The sequence below is a fragment of the Octodon degus genome, unplaced genomic scaffold (assembly GCF_000260255.1).
Source record: "Octodon degus isolate 3935 unplaced genomic scaffold, OctDeg1.0 scaffold00093, whole genome shotgun sequence".
Taxonomy (NCBI): Eukaryota; Metazoa; Chordata; class Mammalia; order Rodentia; family Octodontidae; genus Octodon; species Octodon degus.
Window position 1 is genome coordinate 6,767,897 of NW_004524669.1, and position 12,921 is coordinate 6,780,817.

General features: G+C 55.7%; 1 protein-coding gene across 2 annotated transcripts in view; it reads right to left on the reverse strand.

The window, feature by feature from the left end:
- Positions 1-11,814, reverse strand: part of Znf385a (zinc finger protein 385A) — a 21,438-nt gene extending 9,624 nt beyond the window's left edge. Inside the window, exons 1-2 of one of the 2 annotated variants that reach the window (XM_004637929.2) lie at positions 11,713-11,814; positions 4,949-5,085 (exon numbers count right to left, since the gene is read on the reverse strand). In XM_004637929.2, the coding sequence (XP_004637986.1) occupies positions 4,949-5,085; positions 11,713-11,722 (147 nt within the window). In that variant the 5' untranslated portion in view covers positions 11,723-11,814. Of the gene's footprint in view, positions 1-4,948; positions 5,086-6,135; positions 6,226-11,712 lie in introns of those variants that run through there. The other variant, XM_023722874.1, reaches the window with a different exon arrangement.
- Positions 11,815-12,921: the final 1,107 nt, after the last annotated feature.

Here is a 12,921-nt window from a genome sequence, read left to right on the forward strand (position 1 = left end):
GGAGGGCCCGGGCGGGGGCCGAGCCTGGCCGGCCAGGCAGGCCGGGGACGCGGCGCTCGTTTCCCCGGGTGGCTTGGGGCTGTGAGGCCCGGCCGGCGGGGAGAAGGGAGGAGGCGCCGGCCGGGTCCGAGCCCGCCCCGGGGGCGGTGCTGAGGGCGGGCCGGGGCGGGGCGGGGCGCGGGGGAAGAGCAGGGGGCTAGGCGGAAAAGAGAAGGGGGCGTCCGCGCGCACCCGGCTTCCAGGGGGACATCGTCCAGGCGCGGCTCCTCGGCCCGGGGGCGCAGGCGCTGCCCAGAGGACCTCGGCTGCCTGCGCCGGGCTGCTGTTGGGGCCAGTGTCCCCAGCAGCCCTAGGACGACTCTGTGACTCTGGCATTTGTCCTTCTTTTCACCCTTCCGCACTGACCCTCGCCCGCCCACAGCCGTTCTCCTGAGGCCCCAGGCGACCCTTTCTGCTGCCGCTGCACTAAGCCTCTGCACTCAGCCCCTGCACCGTGCTGTCTTTTACAAGGCAGTGTTTCCACAGCGGTGGGAACCGAGCCCAGGTTCCGAGGAGCCAGCGACTCCTCCGAGCCGGGGCTGGGGGCTCCCTGGGCACGAGCCACCTCAAAGTGGGGTTACCTTTCTCACCTCTTCGCATCTCCTCCCCTCACTCGCCACCTGCCAGAGCACCAGCCTCGTGCGCTTGCTGCCCCCTGGCGGTCCAATCGGGGCAGCACGGGGGCATGAGCGGCAGGAGGGCAAAGCCGCCCACTTTCCCCTCACCCCTCATCCCTTCCTCTCTAGACAGGGCCTGGGATTCTCACTTCCTCATCTTTGAGTCTCATCCCCTCCCATCCCACCCAGAGCAGAGACAGTGAAGCAGGATCCAGAGAGTGGCTGCATTGGTAGACAGCGAGAGGCGGCCAAGGGCAGGGGGAAGCAAGGGGTGACTGGGAGGAGAATTTGGGGAGACAGACAGTCATGTGGGGAGGGGTGCAAGGGTCAGGGTCTGCAGAGCAGAAGGGGCTTCAATGCGAGTTCACCGCGAAGGATAGACTCCTCTGTGAGTAATACCACCACCACCACCACACCTAATGTTTATGAAGCCCTTGGAATGTGCCGGCTCTGTCCTGAACCCTGCATAGATGATCTAATTTAATCATCACAACCACAATTCGAAGTAAGTACTATTATTATCTTCATTTTATAGATGAAGGAACTGAGATTTAGAGAGGTTAAGTAATTTCCCCAAGGTCATAAGCTAGTAAGTGGCTGAACTGGGATTTGAATTTAAACCTGGATGGCTTGACTCCGAAGCCATGTACTTAGCTGCCGCACAGGACTCCAAAGGCCTGTCTGCAGCTTTTCTGCAGTCCTCATTCCCCTGCAGAATTTGACACTATTGATGCAGCCTGCCACACTCTCCCTTGGCTTCTCCACTCTACAGGAACATGCTTCCCTCCCCACCCCCTCGATCTGCTCCTCTGTTTCCTTAGCCGGAGCATCCTATTCCTTACTGTCTAATTCTGCTTATTCCCCAAGCCAGAGGCCTTGGCCGCCTTGCCCTTCTCTCTCTGGTTTTTCCTTAAAACAAAACAATAACATAATAGTCATAGCAGCTAACATTGATTGAGCGCTTCATGCAAGGCATGATTATGTAACAGGGTTGTTAGAACTATGAGTGTCGGTGCTATTAGTAGCCCATTTTATAGCTGGTAAAAGTGACGTTCGGGGTGACTGAGTGATTTGCCTAGGGACACACAGCTAATACTTTGGAACATCAATTCACATCCTGCAGGTCAGATACCAAAATTAGTGGCATTCAACACCCTTTTAAGGCTATCTATGTTTATAGCTTTATTATGATTATTATTATTTAGGATGGTTCTGGGGACTGAACTCAGAGCCTCAGACATGCTAGGCAAGTGCTTTACTACTGAATTATACCCCCCAGCCCCATGCTCAGGGCTTTAAGTAACTCTACTGTCAGAGACTCTGGATGAGTCACGTAAATCAACTAAATGTCTATGTAACCTTGGATAAGTTAGTTGTCTTGAGGCAGGCATGGACTACATAGTAAGTTCCAGGCCATCCTCTACTACATAGTGAGCCTTTTTTCTTTTTTAGAAATACAGTTTTACAATGACCTCTTATTTTAACTTTAAGTACTATTTGGTTTTTGAGATAGGGTCTTTTTTTTTTTTTTTTTTAGTACAGGGTCTATAGGGTCTCACTACACAGATCAGACTTGCAGTGATCCTCCTGTTTTCAGCCTCCCACGCACTGGGATTACAGGCGCACACCCTGTCTCAATGGTCATCTCACTGTGCCCTGGGGAAAGGGTCGGCACAGCACACCAAGGATCGAAACTCGGTCCCTGTGTCTGCCTAAGGAGGTGCTTTAATCCACTGAGCTATGTGGCCGACCCTTGAGATAAGCTCTTGCTGTACAGCTCAGGCTGGTCCTGAACTCACAATGTAGCCCAGGCTGGCCTTGAACTCACAGTAATCCTTCTGCCTCAGCCTCCCAAGTGCTGGGACACAGGCATGAGCCACCATGCCTGGCTGAGAATCTGTTAAAAGGAAAAAGGGGGTAGGGGCTGGGGAGATAGCTCAGTGGTCTAAGCGCGCCTGGCACGCATAAGAACCCAGGTTTGATCCCAGGTACTGCATGTGGGTACACTATGCTGGCCACTGAAACTGGGCAGCCACCAAAACCGGGTGTGGTGGTGCCTGCCTGTAATCCCAGGGCTGGGGAGGCTGAGACAGGAGAATCACAAGTTCAAGCTACTGCATAGCGAGACCCTGCACCAAATAAAGATTAAAACAAAACAAAAACCTACAGTGCAACCTTTGATTTGAGTTCTTTGGGAGTTTAGGGGGAGAAGTTCTGGTTCAAAGAGAACCCTATTTGCAGTCAGATGCTATGGGCTCAAATTGTATCTCAGACACATACTGGGTCAATTTGTGTAAATTACTAAAGCCTTTTGAGCCTGCATTTATTTATTCATTGGTCTTTTTGAGTCAGGGTCTCACTATGCAGGTGGGCCTTGAATTCACTTTGTAGCCCAGGCTGGTCTTTTTTTTTTTTTTTTCGGAACCGGGGATTGAACTCAGATCCTTGCGTTTGCCAGTCAAGCGCTTATCCTACTGAGCCATCTCCCCGGCCCCCCAGGCTGGTCTTGAAGTCCCACTGTTCCTTCTGCCTCATCCTTCCGAGTGCTGGGATTACAGGTATATGCCACCACGCCTGGCTAAGCCTGTGCTTCCGTCATCCACTGTGAAACAGGAACGACAATGTGTGTTTGAGGGGCTTTGGTGAGACTAAGCCCGCACATGGCAGGGTCTGCCGCAATGCCTGGTGCACACACAACTCAGTACATATCTGGGGCTGATGATGGCTTGGTGGCGGGTGATCTGAGTGGAGTAAGCCTGACTCTCCCCAGCTCTTTTGCAGTAGCCGGCGCTGCAGGCCTCAGGCTCTACCGGCCTGTTGGTTCTATGTGGCGCATGTCCCTCTCCACATCTCTCCAGCATGTCCTAAAGTGACTCCAGAACTTTCGGCTGCTTCCCTCCTCTAAGGCCTGCCTCTGTCAACAATGACTTCGGCTGCCCTTGACTCATCCTTTCTCTTCCCCTGCCCTGGTGTGTTGGTCACCATGGCCTGTCAGTATTTCCTTGCAGACACCTCACTGAGCCTCCCTTCCTCTCCCTCACGCGGCCCCCGCTCTGTCCAGTCTGACCCCACACCCCACCCTGGCAGTCCTTCTTGTCTTGCTGGGACAGCTTCCTAATGGCCATCCTGCCTGGCCTCGGCTCCCTTCTGGAGGGCTGCCCCCCACACCGTCCTTCTCAAGGCCCTTTCCTGTTCAAGTGTGGATGTGCTCCCTCTTTTTGTTGTACTAAATCCGGGCAACTTTTCCAGCTGTCCTGGCTACCCCTGCTGGTCCTATGTAGCTGTGGACCCCACTGTGGTAGAACTTAAAAACAGGCACACATCTTTCTGCTTATTTTTGTGGTTGATTCAATGTCTGCAGCTTTTTACCTCCCTGGAGCCACTTTTATTTATTTATTTAGTACTGGGGTTGGAATCCAGGGGCTCTGCACTGAATGACAGCCTCAGCCACTTTCTCTTTCTCTTTTTTTCTTGGCTGGCTCAGCCTGCCCTGAAGGTGGGGCTAAGGGTGGGGCTAGCGAGGCGTGTGGTGCCAGGGACTGAGCCAAGGTCCCCTGTGCCTGCCTAAGCTTGCCTAAGCAGGTGCTTTAGATTCCTGAGCTATCTCACAGGCCCTTCTTTCTTTTTTTGTTGAGGCAGGATCTCACTTTGTAGTTCAGGCTGCTCTTGAACTCCCTAAGCAGCCCAGGTTGGCCTAAACCCAAAGTAATCCTCCTGCCTCGGCCTCAGCTGGGATTACAGGTGTGCACCATTTCACCTAGGTGCTACCACCAGTGGAGGAGGCTCAGTACATCTCTACATGATAGGATGATTCGGGCTGGGGTATGATATAAGCGATTGCCTGTCAAGTACAAGGTCCTGAGTTCAGTCCTCAGTACCACAAAAATAAAATAAATAGATAGAATGATTCACTGGAGGAGAAAGTGAACTAATTCATATAAAACACTCAGTATAGTATCTGGCCAATAATATTTGCTTAGCTGCTCAGGCTTAGCAAATATTAGCTATTATGGTTGTTAATAGTATACTGGACACAAGTGGGCATGGTGGCACACGCCTGTAATCCCAGAGGAGGCTGAAACACAAGGATTGCTGAGAGTTGAAGACCAGCCTGAACTACATACTGAGATCCTGTCTTAAAAAGAAAACAAAAAACAAAAAACAAAAAAAAACAACTATCTCTACCAGACAGAATGAGGAAGCTGGGACGGCGAGGAGAGATGAGGAGAGAAGAGGGCAGGCAAGGCTCAGGGAGAGGGCTCAGAAGCTGCGCCAGTGAGGCTGCTACTCACGGTGCTGTAGTTGCCGAAGAGGCCCAGGGTAGGGGCCGGCTCCAGTGGGAAGGGCAGGATCTGCTTGAGGTCCAGCGGGGGCTGCATGATGGGGGGCTGCCGTAGCAGAGGGAGGGGCCCTGCCCGGCTCAGGCTGCCTGTAGGGCAGAGAAGACATTCTGTGGGGTAGGAAAGGTGAAGCTTGGGAACCCCGCCCAAGCCTGGAGCCTGACTCCCTGGCTGTGCCCCCCCCCTCAGAAACTGTGACCCCTGTGCATGCGTGTGCTGGTGTGTGCAGTACACACAGGTCCTCTGTTGGTTCCAGATGGATGAGCTCCTCAGCCCGCTTGTTGCCCGGGGGAGGACACAGAGCTGGGCTTCCCTTCTGGGTGGTTTTTACTTCCCCCTCCTCTATCCTCCCTCCCCCAAGACCTTTAGGCAGCTTCTAGACCCAGGAAAAGCTTAGAACTACAAGCTGCCTGCGGGACCAAAGAGAACTCAGAGACCCCAGACCCTGGCCACTGGTGACTTTTCTGGCCTTGCTTTCCTCCAGGGTATCCAAAAGTTTTGTATCATCCCAGGAAGAACAGAATCCAGTGGGTGGCTCCTCCCATCTCCCAGAAGGCAAGAGAAGGCCTGGACCTGGAAGAAGGTTGCAGACCCTTCAGGGCCCCTACAGTTAGGACTTTGTTTGGATCACGGCTCTCCAGCAATGGTCCACATCTTTGGGTAGGTGGTGGGTGGGTGGCGTGCGCTCTGGGAGGTGGACGCATGGGCCATGTGTGAGCCCTGTGGCTCCCCAGGGTGCGCAGCTCGGGCTCTGCAGGAGGAACCAGAACTAGCCTGTGAGGGAAGTGCCTGGGCCTGACCCTAAGGGGAAATGAAAGTCCAGGCCAGCTGCTCAGCCGCCCTCTCTGAGACCTCTTCCTCCCCTGGAGTGGTGGAGGTTGGGAGCAGCCCACCAGGCTTCAAGGGACAGCCAGCACGCAGGACCCTCAGGCTGCCGCTGGCCCAGCTTTCCTCCGTGACCACACGCCCACCAGCTGTGGTGTCCTGGCTGCCCTCTGCAACTCCACAACCTTTGCCAACAATGGGACCCAGCAAACCCAGGAGGCTTCCTGCCCTTCCTGTCCTCCCTTGACCTTCTGAGGGCAGGGGGTACCCAGATCCTTTCCTGTTCCCCCCATAAAGACTGTCCCCTTTCATACCTTCAGTGTCTGCTGTCCGCTGCCCCCAGGCAGTGGCCTGGCCCTGGCCCCCCAGGGGCCTGGGCCTGACAGCAGTCCCCTTCCCTTGGTTCTGCCCTCTGCCCCCTCCCTTGCTATCCCCCTCCCCCAGCCCAGTCAGTCGAATCAGCCAATCAGAATCCAGGAAAAGTGGGGCAGAGGGGAGGGCGGGGGAGCAGGGATTAGGGGAATCTGAGGCGAGAGGGAGGGGGTGGGGAGGGTTCAGGCACAGCTGGGGGCAGGGAGCTGGTCCAGAAGGGTCTGTCCTTCTCACCCACTGCCAAGACTGGGTGGCCAGGGTGCCTGAGGCAGGGAGGGTCAAGGCTGCTGGGAGCTTGGGCTTGCAAATTCTAATGCCTGAAGGAGGGTGGGATGCTGGATTTAGGCTGTTGAGCTGCTAGGGTCTGTGTGCCTTGAATTCATGTCCTCCTCTGGCATCTTCAGGGTTGGGATAGGGTGGGAAGAGAAGAGAGAGCAGATAGACAGACAGACCAACAGACATTCCTATTTTTGTCAGAATGGGGAAGAATGGTAGAAACAGGAATGGGCCACTGAGAAAAGGGGCAGAGACACTAAGAAGAAAAGGACAGAGAACAGTGGGGTGTGCATAGGTGAAAGAAGCTGCAAAGCCAGACGCTGCTGAGAAGCAGGACCTAGAGCTTAAGATGAGAGTGGAGAGGCCAGAGCAGAGGACAGAAAGATGAAAGAGAGTGACGGACAGATCGCAGGCGGACCGCAGGCGGACGGACCCTCTCCCCTCCGGGCAGTCCCTCGTGGCCTGTCCCCTCTGTGCCCAGCCCTTCTTGCTGCCTGGCACTCCAAGCCTGGGCAGCCTTAATGAGCCTCAGGAATGGTGCGAGAAACCTGGCCCCTGCCCCGGCCCCAGCAGCTGGTCTTGGCTGGCACTGGCCCCACTCACACACCGTGCGCTGCAGCTTGGGCCCTGGACCCTTTCCCTGGCTCTTGACACTTGGGGCTTCCACCCTCAAACTCATCTTAGAGGAGGAACTGAGTTCTTGGAAAAGAAAGTTTGAGAAGTCACGATGTACTGTATCCTCACACTTACTTGGAAGGAGCTCAATCTCTGAGGTGGCAATAGTTCTACAAAGTAGTTGATATTACTTTTTCATTTTTATAAGGAAACTGGGACTCAGAAGTCACCAATCGTAGCTGTCACTCAGCTGGTAAGTATTAGGGCTGAGATTCAAATCAAGATCTGTCGTATTCTCTAGCAGTCACTTCCAAAGGGCTCTGATTTATCTCTGAAGCAGAGATTTGCATGAAGGAGTCCACCTTGTTTGGGGGTGGGGGGTGGGGAAAGCAAGCTCCATGTATTTTCTTGGGTTGGGGTCCTAATTTTAACTCAAGTGGATGCAGGAAAGCAGGTAGAGGTGTCCTGTTCCCTATGGCCAGTAATTCATCTTTTCCACTCCTGGGATCCCTGGGGAGGGGGTGGGGACAGGGGGTCAGGAGAGGGAAGGAAGTGGGGGAACCGGAGACTCACTGGCCCCTTCCCAGGGTCCGTTCTGCTGTGAAATCTGAGGTGGGGAGAGGGGCAGATGGCAGTTTATGGGTGTGTGTGGGGACAGAAACAAGGCTTGTGCTTTCATGCAGCCCAAGCCTAAGGCCTTGTCCCCTTCCACTGAGGACAGTATCTGGCACTTTCTGAGGGCTTGCTACAGGGCAGGCGCAGTCCCCAGCTGATGCCTGCACCGTGCCTAGGTGGCTGGGTAGTTCCTTGGCCTCGCTCTCATTTCTCATCTGTCAAATGAGAACAACAGCTCCTGCCTCGAAGAGCTAATGAGAGGATTGAGCGGGCCCATGTAAAGTGCTGGCGTGCCACAATGTGAGCTCAATAAACGTTTGCTGCATAAATGAATTCGCATCTTATGGATGATGACAGCTGGCTCAGAGAGAGGGAGTTACTTGAGCAAGGTCACACAGCTGGGGGTGGGGGCAGGATTCGAACCAGTCTTGCTCCACAGGCAGGGCTTGCAAACACTACACTCTTGGGGTAGGTTGTGGAAGGGAAGGGAAAAAGCAAGAACTGAGGGAGAGCCAACGAAGCAGGCACGGAGGTAAGGAATTCTGGGCTTTTGTCCTCTGGCTAGGTGAGGGCTTCAGGCAGGTCTGGAGGAGAGAAAATTGTAGTGCCTGCGTGAGCCTGTGCCAGCCAGGAAAAGGCAGGGCTGGGAGGAGCCGGGCCTGGCTGGGGCAGGACACCCCAGAGAGAAGCTCATTAGAGTAATTACCTCCAGCAGACACAGCCCCACCCAGCTCAGAAGGTTATTGCTTTTTTTTCTTTTCCTTCCCTCCTTCCTTTTTTCCTTCCTTCTTTCTTTCCTTCCCTCCCTCCCTCCCTTCTTTTTTCCTTCCTTCCTTTCATTTTGGCTTTTTTGAGACAGGGTCTCACTATGTAGTCCAGGCTGGCCTAAAACTCAGATTCTCCTGCCTCAGCCTCCTGAGTGTTTGGATGGCTGTAATGTACTACTGTGTTCAGCTACATGCTTTATGAAGGACAGCTTCCAATGCACCGTGGACGGTGAGCTTGCAGACCCTAGGACAGATGTCCACGGCCCACTTCCATACCCTACCTAGCCTTGGGCACTCTGGGCCTGCTCAGCTTTCCCTGCCAGCATTTGCCCACAGTCAGGCCACATCTGGCTCCCTCCAGCCCGCTGGGGCCTGGTCCTTTCCTTCTCTTTTCTGTTCTTGCTAGGTCCCCAGCCCCAGCTCTTGGGCTCTCTTAGGTGGGGCTCCAGGGCAGAAGGCCTGGTGACAAAGAGTGGGAATATCTTCGGTGAGGTGAGCTGGCTCTGGGAGTGGCTGGCTGTGTCTGAGAAGGCACAAGAGCCAGGACAGGTGTCAGGGTAGGGCTGAGGGGCAGTGTAGGTCTGAAGACTGGGCTCATATGAAATTAAGATCAGAGAGGTATCAGCAGGCAGCTTGGCCCAAGGTGCTGGAAGGCACAGGGTCAACCCAGGGCAAAGTGGGAATTAGAGTCTGCGGCCAAGGCAGAAACTGAGACTTCTTTTTGATTTTTTGTACCAGGGATTGAACTCAGGATCTTACACTTGCCAGGCAGACACTTATGTTGCTGAGCTATCTCCCCAGCCTTTATCTTTAATTCTCTCTCCTCTCTTCGCCCTCTCTCTCTCTCTCTCTCTCTCTCTCTCTCTCTCTCTCTCTCCAGACCTCTCTTGGCTTCTTTCTCCCAGAAATCAGGGTAGGGGCGGGAGCAGATCCTGAACTCTGGGTCTTAGCTACTTGACCAAGTTCACTGGGTCTGCCCCTCTCTGCCTCAACTCTTCCATCTTGGCAGGAGGCAGGCTGAAGCCTGGAAAGGCTTTGAAGTCAAGGATGAAAGAGACAAGGGGATGATTATGAGCAATTCCTAAGCATCATCCCTAATAATCCTAAAGTGGATGTGGGTGGGGCAGTGCCTAAGGAGGAGGTGCCAGGCAGGGAGGAGCCAGAGCCAGACCTCTGGGAAATATTTTCCACTAGACTAGAAAGGATCTCTTCCAGGGACCTGGCCCTCACCACCCCATTGGGAAAGGATGGTACTGAATGGCTCAGAGTGGAGAACCAGAGTCCAGAGCTACCATCTTAGACCTGGGGCCCTGATTCCAGATCTTACAAGGCTTGGCAGGGTCATATCAGGGCCCCTCTTCCAAGGTCACCTTGCACGTGGTCTCAGTAGGCCCTAACATTCAGAGTACCTTAATATATCCCTGCGGGTAGGGACCTGAGCCCTGGATGGCCGCTCCCTTCCCCTCTCCTTCCTCTCTAAGTGGGCTAAGGTGGGGCTGGGATGTAGCTCGCTGGTAGAAAGTGTACTCCAGTTGCTGTGTGGGGCCTATCCAGCACCAAGTAAGTAACTAAATAAAAATAAAAAGAGGGCTAAGGGACATGGGATGCACAGGCTTCCCACCCTTCTTTGAGCTTGACACAAAATGGGAATTTACTAGTGCCCTCCAGAGAGATGCTGGGGGTACAATTGGTGGCTAGGGTACAATTTCAGAGGCTCTGGACCAGAGGCACACTTCCCGTGCCTGTGGTGTTGTTTGGGCTCCATCTGGTCCCAGTGCCCTCCTCTTCAGGGCCTACTGAGCAGGACAAGTCTGGCTCACCCTGGCCTGATGTGGGCAAGCACCTGGCTGCCTGGGGCCTGGCCCGAGGTGGAGCCAGACTAAGCAGGGATGGCAGAGCGTAGGAGTGCTGTGCAGCCAGTGCTTCCAGGCCTGAGGCTAATGTGTTTTGGGGTGGAGGTCCCTAGGCTGGGGTGGTGCTCAAAGAAGGGTGTAAAACATCTTCACTGTCTAGAAATACTCTCCAGAAGGAAGCAGGCGATCGACCAATCTCTCATTCATTTGAAAGACAGGATGGAGTGCCAGGCGGAGGGGAAGCAAGGCAGAAGCAGAGGACCATTAGCCAAGTAAATAGGGGTATGGGGTCAATTGAAAGAGAAAAAGGAAGCCAAATAAGGAGTCTGGGGAGAGGGCCGAGGATCGGAGCCGGTTAAGCCCTCAGGCATCAGCACAGAGCCAGGTGTCCCCGGTGGGGGCAGGGAGACTACAGGTGTCTGGGCCTAGTCGGAGCTCCCACCATCCCAGGGCCCAGGAACCCGCCTAGCCGGGGTGGAGGGCAGAGGTCAGAGCGGGCCTCGCATGGCTGTGGAGGCAGGGAGCGGGGCAGGGGCCTGGTGCAAGAGCTGATGCGAGCCCAGAGCGCAGCTAGGCCCTCTCCTCCCCCATCCCTGGGGCTCCCTTCCCGATGTAGGTCATGAGGATGGGGTGGCTGTGGCTGACGGGCTGTCAGCGCCCAGCGGGAGTTCCCCTCCCCCAGCCTTATTTCCCCCACGCCCCTCCTAGCGTGGTGCCCCCTCCCCGGCCCAAGGCAGGGGTGGAGAGGGCAGAAAGCAGGGAGGGAAGGGCCCAGGCAGACACAGCAGGGAGAGAGGGGCAGGTCCCGGCGTGTTGGGGCAGGATGGCTGCGGAGACAGGCTCTAAGCCGCAGGAGCCCGGGATGGGCAGTTTCCCACCCCGACTTCCCCCAGCCCCCTTATCTGCACTCCCCAGTTTCCACCTCCCACCTCCCTCACCTCAGAGCTACACCCACCACTCTGGCCTCCCCCCCCCCCTTCCTCCTTTCCCTCTTATCCTGGGCCCAGAAGGATGTCCGAGTGTCACAGCAAAGGGTGGGGGAAGGCGCTGGGGAGGACGGGTCAGAACCTTCCCCCAACTCCACCAGGCCAGCACCAGCCCCCTCCCCCAGCGCTTCCTAGACTGTTCTTTAATATTCATGAGACTCATGAATACGCAATGTTCTCCTTATGGGGCGGGGGTCTCCACTCTGGCTCCCCCCTTGCCACTCCCTAGATTATACGGAGAAGCTGAAGCTTGGGGAAGAGGGGACCCCAGATGTGGAAGCAGCTGAAGGGGGAGGGGGAGCCGGTCGCTGACGGGCGGCCGCAGTCGCCGCGGTGCCGGGAGGTGGGGGGTGACCTGCTGAGAGGGACCTAGGAGCCTAGCGCCTGGCGTCGCAGAGCCCACTCACCGAGGATCATGCTGGGGACCCAGGCGCCCGGGGTTCCGCGTCGCTCTGTCCCGGGGGCCGTTCTGGCCGGGCTGGGGTACAGGGGGAGGAGTCAGGGGAGGAGCAGAGGAGGCCGAGGCGGAGCGGGGGCGGGGCCCGCAGCAGGTGAGGACGGGAGGAGGGGGACCCTGCGCCCCGGGCTCCGCGAGGGGGCGTCCTGGCCCTTCCTGCTTCCTCCCGCGCTTCTGCTCGCGGTCCCCAGTTCTCCGGGCTTTCCAAGGTGTCCCTGCAGCCAGGGCTGGGGAAACAAGACATTTAGAAGATGGTGTCAGGTGGTGAAGGAATCTGGAAACTCAGACTTCTGGGTTCCCGGGAGGGGCTGACTCCGAGGGCGGGAAGTATGTTCTGCGCTGATACGGGCCAGGATTCCTAAGCATTCTGGGGAGGGATGGTTGGGTGGGACAACGGGGTCCCCTCCATAGTAGTGGGCTGGGACCGGGGTTGAGGAGGGCAGTAGAACATGTTTGAGTGCCAGATGTTTTCTCTGGCCTTGCAGTGGGATGCTGGGGGCTGGGTCTCAAATTCGGATGGTGGAAGGGGGACGTGAAGTTGATCTCTAGCTGTCTAAGTGCTTGGATCCTTAGGGAGGTCTGTGTGAAGATACAATTAATGGTTCTGAAAAGGTGGAAATCTGGTAGGTTTGTAATTTAGAGCAACAAAGATGACAGAAGACTCAGTATTAAGGCAGGACCCTGTAGTGATGGGCTGGATGAGGTGTGGGTGGCATTGCTCCAGGGCTTAAATGCAGGCCATTTCTCCACAAAAGAGAGCAAAGAGATAATAAATTGAAGAGGATTGGTGAGGTGAAAGGGAGGGTGGGGGGTAGGCCAGAGTAAGAGTTGGTGGTCTTCATGACACCTGGAGTAAGGGCCTGTGGGGGGACAGGGCTGGAGGTGTGCAACTCCACCCCACCACGAGGCCAGAGTCTGGGAGTCTGGTAGGTGTCTGGGGAAGATGCAGCTGCTACTGCCAGAACCTGTCTGTACCTGCCTCAGGAGGGAGGGTGGCAGGAGGCTTTCCCAGAATGCCAAGCAGCCAGCTTCAGGCCAACCCAAGCCAGAGGGGAAGGGGGTGTGACTGGGAAAGGGAACACTTGGGGTTTCTAGGGCTGAGGCCTGTGGAAAGATGATGAGACTAGACTCCTAGGACAGTTTAGGAAAGGGAAAGAGT